General features: G+C 45.6%; 3 protein-coding genes across 5 annotated transcripts in view; 2 read left to right on the top strand and 1 right to left on the bottom strand.

The window, feature by feature from the left end:
• The window catches only part of RBBP4 (RB binding protein 4, chromatin remodeling factor), a 152,179-nt gene that overhangs the window by 28,266 nt on the left and 103,361 nt on the right, over positions 1-20,552 (bottom strand). The window contains exon 12 of one of the 3 annotated variants that reach the window (XM_029571473.1): positions 11,818-13,020. The exons of 1 other annotated variant lie outside the window; for it this stretch is intronic. In XM_029571473.1, the coding sequence (XP_029427333.1) occupies positions 12,955-13,020 (66 nt within the window). In that variant the 3' untranslated portion in view covers positions 11,818-12,954. Of the gene's footprint in view, positions 1-11,817; positions 13,021-20,552 lie in introns of those variants that run through there. One more of the 3 variants, XM_029571474.1, reaches the window with a different exon arrangement.
• SYNC (syncoilin, intermediate filament protein) lies at positions 2,117-6,676 on the top strand. The gene is made up of 4 exons (XM_029571477.1): positions 2,117-2,791; positions 4,319-5,096; positions 6,079-6,203; positions 6,368-6,676. The coding sequence occupies exons 2-4, from the start codon at positions 4,329-4,331 to the stop codon at positions 6,432-6,434; spliced, it is 960 nt and encodes a 319-aa protein (XP_029427337.1). The 5' UTR covers positions 2,117-2,791; positions 4,319-4,328; the 3' UTR covers positions 6,435-6,676.
• Positions 12,534-20,552, top strand: part of LOC115073210 — a 73,873-nt gene continuing 65,854 nt past the window's right edge. Inside the window, exon 1 of the mRNA XM_029571475.1 lies at positions 12,534-12,577. The gene's annotated coding sequence lies outside the window, so the exon portion shown is untranslated. The remainder of the gene's footprint in view (positions 12,578-20,552) is intronic.

Here is a 20,552-nt window from a genome sequence, read left to right as displayed (position 1 = left end):
TTGCTGGTGCGATGTGGTTCTTGCTGTGCGACACTTTCACTGTTGCTTGCGTCGATATGGGAGTATGGCCCAATGCTTCTTTACCTTTGATGCGACAAGATGTATCCATGCGTCAATGCCGCTGATGCTCTCATAGCCGGTGCCAGTTGCTCCTGCCAGCATGGGGCTTCAACAGGTTTTGGCATAGTGTGTTTAGTTGCTGATATGACCTTCTCCCCCGAAACCTCACTCACCCTGGTTAAGGAAACTGGTGCCTGATGGAAAACTGACTTACTCTTGTGTTTCGAAACCACCAATGATGGCTCCATGGACGCCAACTTCCTGCGCGAGGCCTGGTGGCTTTGTATTGGGCCTGGAGAAGAATGGACTGAGTGCTTCAGAGATGGAACATAGCTTCCCAAGGCTGAAGATTCACGTTCTCTCTATGAAGCTATTTTGGCAGCCCTTTCCCGTTGAGCTTGCGGTAACATGCGTCCACAGGTGCAGCATGAGGCCTGGTTGTGGTCCGGGCCTAGGCAGAGGTAGCAATAATCGTGACCGTCAGTGACAGACATATGTCCACACTGACAGTACTTAAATCCAGGCTTAAAGCAGGACATATGGTTACACCTAAAAGTGTTGTTTGGGGATCGCTAGTGTCAATAGATAAAAAGGGAAGAAAAATGCCCAGAAAAACCTGAGGAGAACGGAGAGGAGCTAAACGCATCCGTGCGAAAGCATGGAAAAATTAAGACTGAGGAGAATGACAACGTGCTTTGCGTGGGAACTGCCACACAGGCGCAGCAGAGGAAAGTTCTGAATTCTTGGACAGAACTCCGCATGTGACCAGTCAGATGACATCACTACAGGCAGCATGGCTAATTCAGCCTGCTTATCGATAGAAAATGTTCTTGTTGCCACCATCTCCACTGTGTCCAGTCTTTACAACAATCCTTTCCAATATATTGTTCCGGCCTTTAGAGGTTTCAGAGCACAGCCCAACCTTCCTGGCCAAGCTTTCATTCTGTAACAGCCACAGTCCCTGCTCGGTTTGTAAAAATAACCTTTATTGTGGGACAAGACGAGCCACAGCAGTAACCCCTTTATTTCAGACACTTTGTGTATGGGTTGCCTAGCAGCTCTAGATGCAAACAGAAAAGAGCACCACAGGGCAGGGCAGGGCAGAACTGTGATTCCAGTGATGTGCCAGCAGACACAGAGAAGTAATCAGACCACCATGGCTGAGCTTTCCAGGATTTTTCTGCCTCCTGAAATATTTTGGGAATAAATCAATGACTGATGGCAGCAGTAGTTCGAAAGTGACCTTTTTTTAAATGTAATCCCATAGAAGGATTGAATGTGTCTTGTATGGCTGACCCAAGTTTATCCCACTGCCTGGCTTCAGGATACAAATATAACCTTTCCTTTTTTAAATTATTTGCATTCCTTTACTACTGAGTCAAAAGACTTTAAATCAAAACAGAGGAACCTAATGGGAATAGAATGTATTGTTCAAGAAAAACAACAAAACCTGCAAATATATATTTTAAAAGCTTTTCTGTTCCTTTAAAAGTAGACATTTTCTAAAGCTGGGTAGCAGTGGTGCTTCTCTCTGAAAATAAGGATCTGAACTTTCTAACTTGAGTTCAGGCATCTACAGCATGAGTAATTTGATGCCCACGTTGATTTTGGTCCTGCTACGGATTAGCAACTCAGTGAAGTTGTAAGTTTAATGTTCTGACATTCAGCACTGTGCCCAGCAAAGACCGAGCTGGTAAGCAGAGATGCCTAGCAACTACAGCACTGGGAGAAAACAAATACACATATGTACCAACTACAGTACTGAGCACACAGAGAAAAAACACACACACACATTTCTAGTATTTGCCATACTAAGAACATGCCTTGTACATATAAAAATATACATGGAACATAAACACAGATAAATCAACCGTGTACTAAGAGCACAGGTCAAAATACTAAAGTATGAACTGCATTAGAAACACAGATGATATAAACAGATAAAGATTTTCTGATTTACTGAATCTGCAATAGTAGAAGGAAACTCACAAATGAGCATGTATACTCATATTACATACTTATTAACACATGGTCACACATACATGGTTTGATCCATTAGGAATATACGTCTGGAGGAGCTTTAAGCCTGAACGATCCTAAAATCTGAGCTACTTTCATACATCAGGAAAAAAAAGAGGAGACTTAAAACAAACCAATTGCTCAAAAATGAATTCCCAACACCTACACTCACGTCAGCACTCAGGATATGAGCTGAATTTCTAAAAGGTTTTACTCAAGGCATAAAAACAGGAGATCTGATCACTTTTCTTCCTGACCATAAGAAGGCTGCTTTTGGCCAGATTCACCCAATTAGCCCAAAATAAAAATCTTGCACTACAAGGTAATTGGCGAGAATCTACCAATCATAGCTACTAGCCAATCAGGAGAGTACTGGGTGGGTTTAAAGCTGAACAAAGAAAAGATGAAACTGCAGTCTTGGGAAAACACAATAAAATTAAGGACTTCTCAGGGCTGCTGCAGTTTTGACATGTACTGATATGGATCTGTGGTGATGCTTGCACATTGACTCACTCTATGAAGGATTTTGATCAGCAAACTGGGGTCCATCTTCCCGCCTTCCATTAGCAAGGGGTGGGATCCAATGACAGCCTGCAGTTGGCAACCAGACAGTACAGAGGCCAGGGAGAGGTTGCCATCAAACACTGGATCTCAGTAACACGTACACTGTGAGCAGCACAGAGCACAAACAAGAGGATTCCACTACTGCAAGGTAAGACTTTCCTAGCGGTACTCTGCTGTTCAGCAGGTCGGGGAGGGGGGGAACCTTTAATTTCATCTCTAGCTGCTGTTTTAATGTTTTACTGCTCTTTGGGCTCCAAAGACATAGTTAAGTTTGCTAACAGAACCTAAAGGTTAACAAAAATTCAAGAGGCAATTTTGGAGGAGGGAGAAAAGCGGGCATAACTTGTTTTTTTTCTCTAGCAAAGTCTAAACCTTGAAATCTTTACCTATCTTTACTTTTTGTGAATTGATGATACTCAGTATCTAACTACCACCTGAAAGAAAGCACATCCCATCAATGTGAAAGCTGGGCTCCAGTTCCAAAATCCAAGTCAGCAATCTGTGCTTCAAAGGGGTCACTAAAGCTAAGGAGTGGGCCCAGCCAGTAGCAGGCACCCTAAATTTCATCACTCAGCTTCATCAAGGAGCCCTTCTGATGCTGGTGATCTAGGAAATCGCCCTCCCCTTCACAGAACTGGTCCTGGCTACTGAGAGTATAATCAGAATTCTGCCTGGTTCCTGACCAAGAGACATAGATTTGGTCTGCAGGATATCCGCAATATATAGTTCAAAGGTTTTCTTTTTGCATTTGCTCTACAAATGTAAACCGAAGTTTACATTTACATTGTGCATACCACTTCGGTTTACAAATGTAAACCGAAGTGGTATGCACAAGTGCATGAACTCCGGTATATAAAAGCCTTTAAATAAATAAAACCCTCGGTGTGCTTATTTTGATTACCCTGAAAAACAGACCTGTTGAGGATGATGAGGTCCGGAGTTTGGGACTACTGCAGCTGGGTTGGTGTAACTCACAGTAGATCAGATACTGATTTCAGCCACATTATCATTTCTGCATTAAACCTGGGAAGCGGGCTATACTCAGTTGGCGAGTACATAGCAGGGCAGTGAATACTGAATAAAACCAGGGTTAGTTCCTGGACTGCAGAAGATCACAGCTTATTCAAACTCAGCATACTGTCCTGTACCAAGTGAGAATACACCAGCTCCAGCTCTACCCATGTCAGCATGAAGTCAGGGTAACCTTATCCCTCACCCCTCAGGAAAACATTTCTGTACACACTGTCAGCTGCAGCAGCGGGAGAGGAAGGGAGGTTGGGATACTGCATTAAGGAGGGGTGCTATATAAGTGGAAAGCTGCAGTTGAGCTGTTGTACCTTTTACTGACAGACACAGATGGCTGTTTAAACAACAGCATGCCTCAGACAGGACAGCCACTTGTTCTCTCTGCGCTACTGTAACTAACTCTACTGAACAGTGACACAGAACCAATGCTCCTCCTCCTTTTACCAAAACCCAGCTGCATATTCTGTATCAGATTCCTGTCACATGCTCTCTGATGCTGTGGCAGGCTTGTGCCATCTCTCCTTTCTCTCTATTGTACAGTTCCAGGCTCTCCTCATGTGTGCCATGTGTTAACAGAGAACATGATCCAGGCAGAGGGTGGGATTTAAAGGATTTGCTGATATGCTAATTGACATACATTTCTGTGCAGGGAACAGCCAATGGAGGACACCAAAAATGTGCAGACACATGACTCCAAGGCCACGAGCATGGAAGAGCTAGGAGAGCATTTCCAGCAATGTATCCAGGCAGTGGAGCAACTGGAGCTAGAAAGAAACAATCTCATCTGTGAGCTCACCCAGTTGCGGGAACCTGCTCTGGAGGAAATCAGGAAGGCCCATGAGGAGATCCTGGCTGCATACCAGCTCCAAACCACTGTAGAGTTGGAGCGAGACAGCCTAAAGGAAGAGATACTGCGGGTGAAATGGAAACTGTTTAATGTGACCAGAGAATGTGTGGCCTGCCAGTACCAGCTAGAGACCCGCCGCAGTGAGTTGGCCCAGTTTGCTGTATATGAGAATGAACTGGAGTGCAGGGTCAAGCACCTGTCAGAAGAACTATCCCAGTTGAGACAGAACTGTACAAAACAGAAAGAACAGTTCATGCAACATCTGGAGGCATCACAAAACCAACGGGATAGCTGCTTCTTACAAGAGAACCGCAGGCTTTCTGTAGAGTTTGAGAGCTTTCTACTAGAAAGCCGACAAAGCCTGGAGGCACAGTATGAGCCACAGCTTGTACGGCTTCTGGAAAGAAGAGAGGCCAGTGCCATGGCTCTGCATCAAACCCAAAGGGAGTTAAAGGGGCTGCGAGAAGCAATGAGAGTCTTGCAGGGAGAGACCATCAGGCTGCAGATACAGAACAGGAGCCTTGAGGAACAGATTTTGATGATTAAGTGCAAACGAGATGAAGAAGTCCTCCATTTTCGGGTAATCTTACTGACACTGATCATAAATGCAGTCAATGATAGCTAATGTCACTACAAAGCAAGGACCCAGAACCGGCCACTGTACCATTTATATGCAGGAAACAAAGTCTGAGTACATTCCTTGGATTCACGTCATGAGCTACTGTGTCTATCCTTCCATAAAAGGGAGAGAACCTGGGCAACACCCCACATTACAATCGGTAATACATTCCTGGGATACAGAGAACCACTTTTGACTAAACTCTTGCAGGGTTTTCACTTGCACAGTATGAATGTGGAAAACCCCTTGATAAATCAGGCTCTGTACAGTGTCAAAACACAGCTTGAAGAGTGGATCAGATTTTTTACATCCCAGCATTGCTTAAAGAGAAGCCAGCCCCTATCCAACACACTCACATCAAATCTTGCAGACATATGCAATCGCTTTCTATCACCATGCTTGTATGCAGCTTTAAACTTCATCCCCAATCCAAGGTATCATTATCACTATTATAATTTACAGCTCCATAAGTTACTGAAATGATACAACTTATTTCCCTCAACAAAGCATATAGTCCAACAGTGGTTTGTAATCATTTTATCTGTTACAGTAGTTTGACAGTTTTACCTCAGAATAACATAATGCAAAGTTATTGCTCCTTCTGGTTATGATTAACATTGCCTCACAACACTGTACATTGTCATGTGTTGTTACTAAAGACAGGTGGTGTAAAGAAAATTCCTGCATTATCCTTAAATTTCATGTGAAATTATCACTGCTATAGAAACTAATCAGTTGTTCACTTGCAGCTTAGCAAATCCACAAGAAGTGGCTCTGTTGCATCAAGGAATAGATATGACAACCCTTAAAGCATTACACAAGAGGTTGCTCAGTACACACAACTGGTAGACAGCTACAAGCAGTACTTCCCTGTGGGTAAGAGAAGCACACAGTGCCATCTCATCCTAGCTTGAGGATCACTGAACACCTCTCTGTTCTACAGGAAAAGGTGGAAGAGTTGGAAGACCAAATCCGAGAACTGAAGAACAGAGTCCAACTTCAGCAACGAAAGAAAAAAGAAATGGAAGAGCTGAGGGCCAGCCTGACTCATGAACTTTATGTTTACAAGTAAATATCCTAGTTTATCATATTTCATGATGGGGGACAAGTTTAATAAACACAAATTGCATTACTCCTAAGGTGCAGGAAAAGGCAAATAAGAGATATGTATCACATTTGTTTCTTCATAAAATATTTCAGAATCCTTTTCTCTTCTTTCCTCCTCTATACAGGGGATGCCTAGAAATTTACGGCGAGCTCTGCCATGATGGAACCAAAGCAGTAAATGTTGAGAATTAAGGGACCATCAACTAGGACAAGCAGCAGAAAAGACATACATGTCAAAGAAAAGCAGACAGGCACTGCTGCTGTGCCACAGCAATCCTTTGCTTATCCCCTGCAGTGGTTGTTTTTCTTGGGAGGCCTAGAGAATTAACTGCACTGGTACCTGCAGCGAGGGGGCAGTTATATTTACACTAGAAAATGAAATCATGTAAAAATGACTGTTTTGCTGGGAGGCATTAAAGGTAGCATTAAGGTGAGACTTCTGGCTCCATTCGTTCTTTAGACTCCATGATGCCACTCACCAGGACAAGGCTAAAACACCCTGGAAGGCAGCAGCAGTTAGGGGTGATCTCAGGATTCTTCATAATATGGTACTCGTCCACCACCTGGAAATGTTCCTCTTCAATAGCACACAACCCAGCTACAGTAAGGCCCTGGGGTAGATAATCCCCTCACAGAGTTTTGTCGACAAAACATTAAAAACAAAAACAACTTAATACAGACAAACATATATCTCTCTACTGTTTTTTTCCCTCAACAAGAACATGCTATATACCTGGTTTATGAAAAAAAAATTTATTCCATCTGAATTACTTATGCAAACTTCCTCCACAGAAGTGCACAGCAGCTGATGCAACAAGTCGCCATTGTGGAGGAAGAGGGCTGATAAGTTAGCACCCACTTCATCTGGGAGATTATTCTGAGTTTTGTCTAGGCCATGCTGCCTTCAGCTTGGGTACATCCACCAGGTAAAACAGCTCACCTGGGTACATCTGACAGGTTAAAAACAAAAAAAACCTATGCTCGTTATACAGCTTGATGGCCCCAATTTTTTTAAAAAGCCATATTCATAGAAAGGAAAAAACCCAATATATATAGCAAGTTTGCTTACCATAAATGGTGTTTTCTGTAGATAGCAGGATGAATTAGCCATTACATGCGGGTGATGTCAGCTGGTGGCACCACATGGACTTTTCTGTCCAAGCAATACAGTTTTGAATTCTACTGAGCATGTATGGGAGTTCCCGCACGGGCGTAGCTTCATAAACCTCTTCAGTTACTAACAGAGCTAGAAACTATCCAGGAGGTCGACTTTCCAGAGAGGAAAGGGGGCAGTCCATGGCTAATTCATCCTACTATCTATGGAAAACACCATTTACAGTGAGCAAACTTGCTTTTTCCATCGATAAGCAGGCTGAATTAACCATTATATGTGGGGAGCCCATAGAGTCACATGACATACACATGGGCCACACTGGCACTATGTGGATCATGTGGCCATGGTCCTGAAAGTTTCTGAACTGCTCTCAGAATCAGTGGCAGAAAAGCATGCAGAAAGTTTCTTTCCCAATCGAGAAAGAACATGTCCTGAACAAGTCTGAGATCACTGAGCCGGATGGAGCAGAATCGATCGAGCTTTCAATTGTGTTCTGATACAAACAGGTTGATTGAGAGGCAACCCCATAACTCAAAGAGCTCCTCTGCAATGGACTGAGCAAGACACCACTTGTGAGGACAAAATACCATGCTGAGATGGCTCGTCAAAGAATTGGAAGTCCCCAGCACGTACATAGCCTGGAGCTGTGTGTGATGGTCTATCGCCCTTGTCAGATCCTCATGGCTTCCTGACAAGAGACTCCAAGATCCCATTCCTCCCTGTTTGTTGATATAGAACATGACAACCCAGTTATCGGTTTGTTTTAAGATGTTCTGTCCTTGGAGTAGATTAATATCATCCTCGCCAGCATTTCTGATATGCAGGTGACACTCCAAGAAAGACCAGGTGCCCCAAGTCTGCCAGGATTGGGTGTGTGCACCCCATCCCGCCATTGAGGCATCTGTTGCTAGTATGGTCCGATGGGAAGGATGGTGAAGAGGAGCACCCTCCTGGAGGATGTGAGGTTTGAGCCACCAGCGGAATTCCCATTTCATCATACCCGAAAGGAGGATCACGGAGTCCAACTACTGAGTCAGTTGGCACCACTGACTGCACCATTTTAAGAGGTGGATGTGTAGGTGGGTCAGGTGTACCACATACAATGCAACTGCCATATGGCCCAGGATGACTAGCACCTGTTGGGCCATGACCTGGGTCTGTGGAATAAGACTGCATATCAGATGGTGAAGGGTAACTGCCTAATCATCCTTGTGGAATGCCCTCTGGAGTAGAGAGTCTATGCAAGTGCCTATGAACTGCAGGTGCTGCATTTGAACCAGGTGGAATTTTTTGAAGTTGATGACAAAACCAAGGCTGTGTAGAACTTGAATGGTTTCAGTCATATTGTGCATCACCACGTTCAAAGAGGGGCCTGTGATTAGCTAATTGTCCAGATATGGAAATATCTGAATTCCACAACACCATAGGTGGACTACAAACACTGCAAGACACTTGGTAATGATCCTTGGAACCACTGAGAGGCCAAATGGTAACACTTTGGAAATGGCACACCACTAATACAATCTGAAGCAAAGGCAGCGCCAACAGGAAGGATGGATGGGAACATGAGCGTATGCATCCTTGAGGTCCAGAGAGCACATCCACTTCCCTGCAGGATAAAGGGAAGGTTCATCAGTAGAAAGTTTATTTTGAATTTTTCCTATTGTAGGAATTTGTTGAGGTGTCGCAAATCAACTTCTTGGGGATAAGGAAGTAACAGGAGTAAAATCGTTGTCCAATTGCGATGGAGGGACTAGTTCTATCTATTGCTGCTGAAGCAGGACCTAAACCTTGGTATGGAGCCGAGGCAACTGAGAGTGGTCCGAAGGAGAGAACTCTTCTGCAGAAGAGAGGGGAGTCAGAAGAAAATCAAATCAGTAGCCACAGCAAACAATCCTGAGAATCCAAGTATCCATGGTAATTTGACACCACAATGGTAGAAAAACCTGGATCCTGCCCCCTATGGGGCAAGAGTTGGTTTTTGAAATCTGGATCAAAAACTGGGTCCTGATTTAGGCTGGGCCTGCTGAGTGGCCTTAGGCTGTCTGCGTTCCCACTGCTGAAGTCTTGCAGGAAGTTGATGTTGCTGCATTCTCTGTGATAGCAGCAACAGCGGTAGACAGTACTGGTGATAACAACGGAAGGGATGCCTTTGATAATAGAGTCTTCAGTAGCAGAAGGAACGGTGAGGCTTGGCAGCTGATCCAGTGCCATAGACAAGGATTAGATGGTCACATTTTGATCTTTAATTTGGGAAATGGTTTCTCTCAGATTTTCACAGAAGATGTTGTTGCCCAAGCAGGGCAGATCTGCATATTTCTCTTGGACATCCTCATGCATACTGCTAGCCCGAAGCCACACCATTCACTGAGCACCAATGGAGGCCACCAATGATCAGGAGATAGTGTCAAAAGACTCAGACTGCACAAAAAAGTGTTGGATCACCTCCTCCACATCTTGGAGTGGCTGGGGAGAAGTGGGTTCCTCCATCTCTGTGCACACAAAGGATTTCAGCTTTTGGATGCAATCTTGAATATACTGCACCATGTAGAACTGGTGGTGAGCAAGCCTGTACCCCTGAATAACCTTCTTGCTAAAGGAATCGAGGAATCTATGGTCTTTCCCAGGTGGCAAACTGGAGTGGATCCTTGTCTTTTTGGTCCTCTTGAGAGCAAACTCCACCACCATGAACTGGTGGGGAAACTGCACTATCCCATAGCCCTGGGATCTCTGCATCCTGTACTTCATGTCCAGCTTCCTTACTGCTGTTTTGCTGGAAATGGGAGTTTTCCACTTTTGCATTTGCAGCTTGCCCAAAACCTGGTGAATTGGTAACACAACAGGCTCCAAAGAAATGTCCAGGATGTGGAGAAAAGATGTCACCTCTGCACAAGGGTCTTTGTCCTTACGGACCTTTATATAGAGGGCGCTTCTTATTTTTTCTACAAATTTGGAGAAGGTGAGGTCCTCAGGTGGGGAACAGTGATCAAATAGCTCCAGCTGGGTCAGAGGTGATTCTAGTTGACCCCTCCTCTGAACTGCACAGAGAGCCCCTGCTCGGACATGAATGTTCACAGGATTCTGGAACAGTGGCAGTTCCCACCAGAAGAACCCAAGGAGAGAGCAGGTTCTCTGCCACTCGCAAGTGAATTGACTCTGCTGCAATCAAAGATGGATACTCTCGAGGGGCAGAGGCCAGGGCACCCACAACCTGCAAGGGAGATAAAAATGCTGCTTCTTGAGAGAAATTGAGGGTGAAAGTGGAGAGGACCAGGTGAAAGGAGCTGCCAGGATCTCTGGCAAGGGAGGTAGAGAAAGATCAGTGGATGTCTGCCACCTGATCTATAGATTGTTGGGTCTTGTGCACTGGAGTGAGAGGAGGCATATCTTCTTCCAATTCCAGGACAGGCTGCGGATCCAGAGTGGTGGCCAAACAGATTAAATTGGCAGCTTAAAGCAGACCAGATCCTTCATGTCAAAACAGACCCTGGGATAGCAGTTGCTCCACAGGAAATGCCCCCAATTTGGGGAGGGATATTAAGAACATCCCCAGTTGGACCCAGCACAGGATGGGCTGAATATCTCTGCATAGGTAAGGCCACCAGCAGTATGGGGTGCCCATGTGTGCCAAAGGAACTGAGGACATTGGGGTCACTGAGGAAGCACCACATGAATGATGGAAAGAAAAGCCTGAAGCAGAAGAAGAACGCTTTCTGCCCTTTGAAAATCTCAAATTGTGATGGGAAGAGGATCTGGAATGTGTGAAGGAGCTCCAAGACCTAGAAGGCGAAGGGAGGCCAATCTGTATCGAAAGAAGAAATGCTGCATTGTGATACGTCATGTGAGTCAAGGCTTTATGCTTTGGATGTGTCGATGCTTCGTGCTCCAGACAGACACATCGAGCGCCAGACGGTTCAAAGCAGCTAGTGTCAGGTGCATTAATGTGCTATGTATCGAATGTGCCAAGGAGTCCTACATTGGACATGCTGATGCATCGAGCTTCAGATGCCTCAATGCATAATATGTCAGGTGCGTCAAAGGAAGCATGTATCAGGACTTCGAGGATTCCTGCGTCAATGCGCCACCCTTTGAAGAGGCCTCTGGCGCTCCCTGTGTTGACCTCTTGGGCTTCTTCGACGCATGCTGACCCTTATTGGAGCAATAGTACTTGAGCGTTCATGCATGTGGGGTCCTTCTACCAGACTCCTGGTTGCAGAGAGGCGCCATGGGGGGAGTCCCCAACACTTTCTGTGGACCAGAGGAGGATGACCTGCTACAGCTCTAGGCCTGATGGAGGCCTTGGATCTTTGCTACTCTCAAGTACTGTGCTTGTAGGGCATATGAGCACAGTGTGGATAGTTCAGCTCATTGTGGTCAGGTCCCAAACAACGGTAGCAGAGCTGGTGGCCACAGGAACAGCTTTTAAATCCAAAGGAGGTTGCAGACATTTTGCTACTCATGTTCGAGAAGTTTTCTTCCTGGAGCATTTCCTCAACTTTTCTTTCTTTCTTTCTTTTTTTTTTTTTTTAAAGGAGTAGCACTTAAAAGTGCTGTTGGAGGGCTGCCAGGGCAGCAAAGCAACAAGTAAAGAGAGAGGCAAATAGCCATAGGAGAAGAAAAAAAAAAAAGAGGAAAGAACATGTCCATGCAACACTCGGACAAAAAAATGACTGAAGAGACTCACGAGGCAACACCGCGTGGGATCTTCTGCACATGCTCAGTATAGCTCAAAGCTCTACAGCTTGGAGAAACAAGTCTCGGTGCCACAAGATGACATCACCAAAATCTAATGGCTAATTCAGCTTACTTATTGACGGAAAAGAATGGAACAAACAAAAGCATGAAAACAATGGCGAACTGGTCATTGCTTTATAAGCACAGCTACAATATTTTAACTCTAATCTTTTACCTGGAATAGGCAACACAGAAAGACCAGGCAATTATAAAAGACAGCTCAGATCTGATCAGACAGAAGCAGGCAGCCCTGCACTAGGATATTAAGACCATGTAAAGAAAACATATTGTCCTACAGGAGGAGATCCCTTTCTCACCCCAACATTTTCAACTGTTCTTCAGGATAACAGATTACACATGAAAATGCAGATGACTATCAGAGTCCAATGAAACCATGTTGCACTTTCTTCTTAGGCAAATTCTTCAGGCACCTCTCTCTTCCAAGAAGCTTGCAGAAATGACGCACTTTAACAGCGGGAGAGAACAGGTATGTTGTCAGAATCAATCAGAATGCATGGGCACAATTCATTGCTGACAGTTCCAATATGGCTTGCCTGCCTACAACAGCTCCATTGAAACATTTAAAAATAATGAGAACTAAAATGTAGAAGCAATCATTGTAAAGTTTTAAAATGGAAAAAGAAACAGCTCTTACAAAATAAAAGCAAGTTGGGTTGCAGCAGTGTCAGTTTGACCCAGACTTGCACCTGATTATTACAGGAAGCACTTAACCCAGATTTGGGACTCTTCTGCTGGTACCAACAGAGCCAGTGATAGAATATGAGGTTGTGCAGCTTAGAACCGGTGTTAAAACCTGTTTTAAGAAGGGAAAGAAGACTGAAAACAAAAAAGTCTCAGTTGGATCTAGGAGCCCTGGCCCTCTGGATCCATACTTCCATCTGGGTCTTCATCATTATATATGTTCTCAGCCTGTGAGAAAGAGGGGGGAACAAACACCATTTTAATCCTGGACAGCAGTCACACCGCTTGTCACAGTCAGTTGATTGTACTGTCAGAGTAGAACTTGAGATTCTTCCTGCTGGCAGCAGGACAGGTGTGTGTGGGTGGGTGGGGGTGTGTGTGTGTGTGTGTGTGTTTCCCCATTTATGAAATTCCCTACATTCAGAATCCATAAAATGAATGGATGTATACTTTTCAGTTATCATGTTAGTAGTAAACTATTACACTTATCTGCTCACTCAAGTACAAAAGCAGAAATAAACCCAGATGAAGCATTTTCCGTGGCTTTTTCTCTGGGTTCACTGCTGATTAAATAAGAACATGTGAACTGTAAGAACATAAGAAATTGCTATGCTGGGTCAGACCAAGGGTCCATCAAGCCCAGCATCCTGTTTCCAACAGAGGCCACACCAGGCCACAAGAACCTGGCAATTACCCAAACACTAAGAAGATCTCAATGCTACTGATGCAATTAATAGCAGAGGCTATTCCCTAAGTAAACTTGATTAATAGCCATTAATGGACTTCTCCTCCAAGAACTTATCCAAACCTTTTTTGAACCCAGCTACACTAACTGCACTAACCACATCCTCTGGCAACAAATTCCAGAGCTTTATTGTGTGTTGCATGAAAAAGAATTTTCTCCGATTAGTCTTAAATGTGCTACTTGCTAACTTCATGGAATGCCCCCTAGTCCTTCTATTATTAAAAAATGTAAATAACCGAGTCACATCTACTCGTTCAAGACCTCTCATGATCTTAAAGACCTCTATCATATCCCCCCTCAGCTGTCTCTTCTCCAAGCTGAACAGCCCTAACCTCTTCAGCCTTTCCTCATAGGGGAGCTGTTCCATACAATATATAACACTAGCAGAAAAGCTCATCAAAAATGATGGGGTACAATGGCATAGCTCCTATTTGTACCTCTTGAAAACAATGTTCCACTCAACCCCCACATCACGAATCTGCCCCAACGCAAATTAGAAGCAGACCACCTATTCTCAGGCTCCTCCCTTCCCTTGCCCCAGAGAAAGCTGAGCTCTTCAGAGGCAGCAGTGGTCTGAACCAATATGGCATATCTTATGTTCTAATTGCTCCTGCTCTGCCAGCTTTGAGATTCAAAATTGTGCCGATTAAGCCATGTCTCCCCTGTCCCTTGGTGTGCGTTCTGTGCATTCACCCGAGCAAAACAGTGTGCACTATTTAGAGTGAACATGTTCTATTTTCCTCTAGTGCATACATAGAGCAGATGGACAAACAAGACGGGGACAAACTGCACCGAACAGCCTTTTCTATGTCTAGGGATATTGAGTTTTTACTGCTGTAGAACAAGTGAGCTGCAGCTTTAGGTGAAATTCATAGTTACTGTTAATTTCCTGTCCTTTAGTCCTACCAGACCAGTCCAGTTCAGACCAATGGGTTGTTGCTCTTGCCAGCAGATTGAGACAGAGAAAAAAAAAATCTTTCTATGCTGCCTCTACACTTCTTTAAAGATTGGGACAGCATGACACTCAGAGAGTATATTGTGACCAAACCTGCATTACCAAATACCTCAATGGTGGCCTCTAAACGACTATAAAACAAAAATAAGAAACTATCTTTCTTACTTGTTTTTAACAACCTGTAGTCAAAACATAGCATTTCCTCCCATCATCCCATCCTAACCCCAGAGCCTCATTCTTCATTCTTCTAAGGTAGGGTCCGGGACTGATCTGGTAGGACTAAAGAAAATTAACGGGAAGTATAAATTTCATCTTCCTCAACATCCCTACCAGACCTGAGGGACATAACCAGGCTCCCCAATACTGAGTGGGAGGAAGCCAATATGTATTTTATTTATTTGAAAAAAAAAACCAAACAAACAACAGCAACAAAAAACCTATATCACTAACTCTAGAAAATCATAACGGTTTACAGCATAATATATTTCCATGCCAAAACTGGCCACCCTCTTGGCCTGTAAATCCAGTCTGTAATGCCTGGAAAAGGAATGTAAGGAAGACCACATTGCTGCTCTGCAAATTAGGGATGTCCATTTGTCACATCCATTTCAGTGGGGATGCACGCACCTCGCCGACTTTCTAGTACATGCAGGAAATGGAGAGTATGCATCTATTTTTAAAAATGAGATACATGCATACTATCCATTTTTCCTCATGTACTAGAAAGTTGTTGAGGTACGCATGTACCCGCTAAAATGGATGTGACAAATGCACATCCCTACTGCAAATGTCCCCCTGGAGACATTGCCTTACATTCAGCCCAAGAAGAAGCTCATGCACGTGTAGAGTGAATATGAAGCCTGTCCAGAACTGATTTCCTTACTAATATATGCCAAGGAGATAGTTTCCTTGCTCCATCTCACAACTATGGCCGCTCCTTGTGACCTTGGGCAAGTCACTTTATCCTCCATTACCTCAGGTACAAACTTAGATTGCGAGGTCTCTGGAGACAGAGAAATAACTACAGTACCTGAATGAAATCTGATTTGAAGTGCCGAAAAGCAGAATATAAAAATCTAATAAAATAAAAATAAATAGATGCAGTTTCACCCTGCCTACGATAAGAAAATTATTTCCTTACCTGCTAATTTTCGTTCCTGGAGGAGAAGTCCATTACTTGCTATTAATTAAGTTGACTTAGAAAATAGCCACTGCTATTATTTATTTATTTAAAACATTTTATATACCGACTTTCACAGACAAAGTCTGACCAAGACGGTTCACAACATCAAGTATAAAAGATTAAAAGAAAAACTAAACAAAAAACTACATAACAAAACAAAACAAAAACAAAATCAATAAAATATAAATAAAATAAAGTAAAGTAATAGATAGAAAAAAAATACAATATATAATTATAATCCCTAATTCTTTAACAAAACTATACTAAGTTTATAACAAAACAAGAAAAGTCAGAAAAAGATAAGAAACTGAAGACCAGTGTTATCACATGGTTAGTAAGAGCAAGCTATTAAGGTTATATGTATAATATACATCCACTAATATCATAAAGATCTTTAAGGATATGTATTCACTTCCTCAATTCCTGCAAAAGCATTACTAGCATCAGTAGCATGGAATAGACTTAGTTTTTGGGTACTTGCCAGGTTCTTATGGCCTAGATTGGCCACTGTTGGAGACAGGATGCTGGGCTTAATGGACCCTTGGTCTGACCCAGTATGGCAATTTCTTATGTAGTACCATGGATCAGTCCAGACCGTGGGTTATGTCCCCCTTCCAGCAGATGGAGTCAGAGCAAAAACTGAGAGGGCGGTCCCTCATGACTGACCTTCAGTATTAAGAATATCCAAGCAACAAAGAAAAACCCCTTGGATGGATCAATACAAATTTGAGGATCAATTAAATTGAACATCAAACTGTAAATCTGAATAGGCAAACTTGCAATGTGAAATCTCAGTCAGTCCCAAACAGGTCCTGAAATGAAAACACAGTCGAGCTGAAGGATTAACCCAAAGAAAAAAAACCCCAAATCCTTAGGGTGGGCGTCTGGACTGATCCATGGTACTACAAGAATAAAAGTTAGCAGGTAAGGAAATAATTTTCTGTTCCCTGTTCGTACCAGGATCAGTCCAGACCGTGGGATGTACCAAAGCTTCCCTTAAATAGGGTGGGCCAATGATATCCCAGCTCGAATGACCTGAGCCTCAAAGGAACCAGAGGTCGTTGATTGCAGATACAAGTGATAGTGATGCGCAAAAGTGTGCAAAGACTTCCAAGTGGCCGCTCGGCAAAATTCCTGCGGAGAGACCGCTCGGCTTTCTGCCCAGGAAGCTGCTTGAGCTCGGAGAGAATGAGCTTTAATACCGTCTGGGGGCTAACGCCCCGCGCCAATGTACGCGGTAGAGATTGCTTCCTTCATCCATCAGGCAATGGTGGTCTTTGAAGCCTAGTTCCCCTCCTTGGGACCACTCCAGAAGACAAAAAGATGATCTGATAAGCGGAAGTCGTTAGTAACCTCCAGATATCGAAGGAGGACTCACTTGACATCTAGGCGCCTGAGCTCCTTGGCATCCTCATCCTGGAATAATGGCAGTTCCACCGAGTGATTCAGATGAAAAGACGAGACCACCTTTGGAAGGAAAGATGGTACGATACCTGAGGATACTCCGGGATACGCAGAGCGGAGATAAGGCTCTCTACATGACAAGGCCTGCAGCTCCGAGATTCTGTGAGCGGAACAGATGGCAACCAAGGAAACTGTCTTAAGAGTCAGGTCCTTGAGGGTAGCGCTCTACAGCGGTTCAAAGGGCGGCCCGCCAAGAATACGAAGGATCAAAATCAAAACTCCTCAAGGGCATAAATTGCGAATCAGTGTTTCACATGCTTTACTCCCTTCAAGAACCGGACCACGTCCGGATGTGTCGCAAGAGGAGGGCCATCCCGGTGATGAACTAGAGCACCTAAGTCTGCCACCTGAACTCAGAGAAAATTGTAGGCTAATCCCCTCTCCAGCCCTTGCTGTAAGAATGACAAGATCTGGGCTATGGTCGCACGCCACGGAGAGAGACGTGAGGACTGGCAGCAAGCCTCAAAAACTTTCCAAGCTCAGCCATAGGACCTGGAAGGCTTCCTAGCCTTGAGAAGAGTGGAGATAACTGCCGCTGGATACCCTCGCCTCCTCAGCTGGCGCCATTCCAAAAGCCAGGCCGCTAGAAAGAAGTGATCTACCTGGTCGAAAAATACTGGTCCCTACCGTAGGAGATTTGACAGATGCCCCAGGCGCAGCGGGCCGTCCACCGCTAAGTTGACTAAGTCTGCGAACCATGGCCGATGAGGCCACTCCGGAGCCAAGAGGATCACGGGCCTCTGGTGACCCTCTATTCTTCAGAGGACTCTTCCCACATGGGAGCAAGGCGGGAACACGGAACGCAGGATGTTCCTCGGCCACAGGAGGGCTAGGGCATCGACGCCTTCTGCTCCGTGCTCCCTTCTGCGGCTGAAAAAGCACGGAGCCTTTGCATTCCCATCAGATCCAGATGGGGAGTCCCACATCGCGTGACGAATAGTGCCACTGCCTCCTCAGACAGTTCCCATTCTCCGGGATCTAAGCACTGGCGACTTAAAAAAGCTGCCTGAACATTGTCCATCCCTGCAATGTGAGACACCTCCAAATGAGACAGGTGGAGTTCTGCCCACGACATCAGCTTGTTCGTCTCCCGAGTCACATGGAGACTTCTTGTTCCCCCCTGACGATTGATGTACGCCACAGTCGTGGTGTTGTTGGAGAGGATCCGGACTGCTCGGCCTTGTGCTAGGGGCAGAAAATGCTGCAGCTCAAGACGGACCGCTCTTGTCTCTAGACGGTGGATTGGCCAAGTTGCCTGTTCTGGTGTCCACTGACCCTGCGTCGAGTGCCGACCGCACACTGGCCCCAGCCGGTAAGGCTGGCATCTGTTGTAATGAGTACCTATTGTGGAACCTCGAGCCCTACTCCTCGAAGCAAATGGATCCAGGTTGAGCCACCAGGTCAGGCTGTCCTTGGGTAGGGGCGGTATCGGCAGAGGAGCCTGAAATTCCTGAGATACCGACTTCCAATGGGAGAGTAATGCTCTTTGTAAGGGACGCATGTGGGCAAAGGCCCAAGGCACAACATCTGTCGTGGAGGTCATGGAACCTAGCAACTGGAGATAGTCCCAGGCTGTGGGAAGTCGGAGGTCCCGAAACGCTGAACCTGAGCAAGGAGCGATTGGGCTCGCTCCAGACGAAGAGAGCCTGTGCCTACTTTGATGATGAAATGAGCTCCCAGAAAGTCGAGGGACCAGGATCCGTTCCTTCCTCAGGGCTGCCGCCACCACTACCATCACATTGGTAAAAGTGCGAGGAGCGGTTGCCAGGCCGAATGGCAGGGCCTGGAACTGTAAGTGCTACCCCAAAATCTTGAAGTGAAGGAGGCGCTGTTGCTCCTTCAGGATGAGGATATGAAGATAAGCCTCCATCAAGTCCAAGGATGCCAGGTATTCTCCCCGGTGCACCGCAGCAATCCCTGAGCGCAGAGTTTCCATCCTGAAGTGTGGTATCTTGAGCATCCTGTTGACCATCTTGAGATCCAGGATCGGCCGAAAGGAGCCTTCTTGCTTGGGGGCTACGAAGTAGACGGAATAATAGCAGAGCCCTTGTTTCGGTAGTGGCACCGGAAGAATGGCTCCCAGATCCAGGAGGCAGTCTAGCATCCGACGTACTGCACCCTGTATCCTTAGTCTGCACAGAGAAAAGACAAACCTGTCTCTGAGAGGTCAAGCAAATTCTAAAGCCTAACCTCGCTGTAGAATATCCAGGACTCTCTGGTCTGAGGTGATTGTGACCCACTCCTCGTAGAAGAGCGACATGCGTCCTCCTATCCTGGGAATAGAAGAGTGGGCCAGCAATGTTTCATTGTGAAGATGTAGTGCAGTCCCTTGTGCGAGGGTGTCTCGGGCTGATCTTCATCCCCGAAAGGAATGAGACCAGGGCTGTGATCTATACGAGGGAGGCCTGTGGGACACTGGCCGCACCTGGCGGAAGCGCAGTTGTCCTCTGAAACGGTTCCGTGCGGAGCTGTACGTTCTGGAACTCCGAGGACGATCTTCCGGTAACCTAAGTACCTTATGCTCCCGGAGCGACTTAATAAGTTGCTCCATCTCCTCTCCAAACAACAACTTACCCTTGAAGGGAAGGAAGCCAAGTTGAGACTAGGAGGAGGAATCTGCGGACAAGGTCCTGAGCCAGAGGAGGCGCCGAGCTGAGACTACGGAGAAGATCATACAGCGCGCGTCTGCGCCATACACTATGACGGCTTCTAGCCTTTCCTCCTGTTGTGCCTCCCCTGGAGGTAGGTCCTGAATCCCAAGTAGTTGTTGGACCCACCGGAGTCATGCACGCTGCATCAGGGAGCTACAAACTGCAGCCCGAACTCCCAAGGAGGACGCCTCAAACACTTTCTTCAAATACACCTCAAGTTTGCAGTCCTGCAAATCCCTGAGGGCTGCTCCTCCAGTCACAGGCATAGGTGTCCTAGCCGTGACTGCGGAAACCAACGCATCCACCTTCGGTACCTTAAGTAGTTCCAGGGACTCCTCGGGAAGTGGATAAAGTCTGTCCATCACTCTGCCAACCCGCAGAGAGGCCTCTGGAGTCTCCCACACCCTGGACAGCAATTGGAGGAGCATAGGATGAAAAGGAAAATCTTCGAAGGTGGCTTGAGCCCTGGTAGGCCGGGATCCCCTCTCTTTGGTGCAGTGCTGGCGGCAGGAGCCTCCTGGGGGCCTCAATATCTAATCCGGCCAGGACATGTGTGATAAGTGGAACCATAACATCGCTCAAGAAAAGGTGTAGAACCCGAAGAACATCCCTTTCGACTTGCGCCGAGGGCGTCGGGTTGTCTAGATCAGGGTCCACTGCAGGGTCTGTCGGGGTGGAGGGTCAGGACTGGTTGGATGGGCAACCGGCTGAACGCTACAGGATCCTGAAGGGGCCACTGGAATGGCAGTGCCAGAATACTGG

Source organism: Rhinatrema bivittatum, chromosome 11, assembly GCF_901001135.1.
Source record: "Rhinatrema bivittatum chromosome 11, aRhiBiv1.1, whole genome shotgun sequence".
In the NCBI taxonomy this organism is placed as follows: Eukaryota; Metazoa; Chordata; class Amphibia; order Gymnophiona; family Rhinatrematidae; genus Rhinatrema; species Rhinatrema bivittatum.
This window is presented reverse-complemented; position numbering and strand designations above follow the sequence as displayed.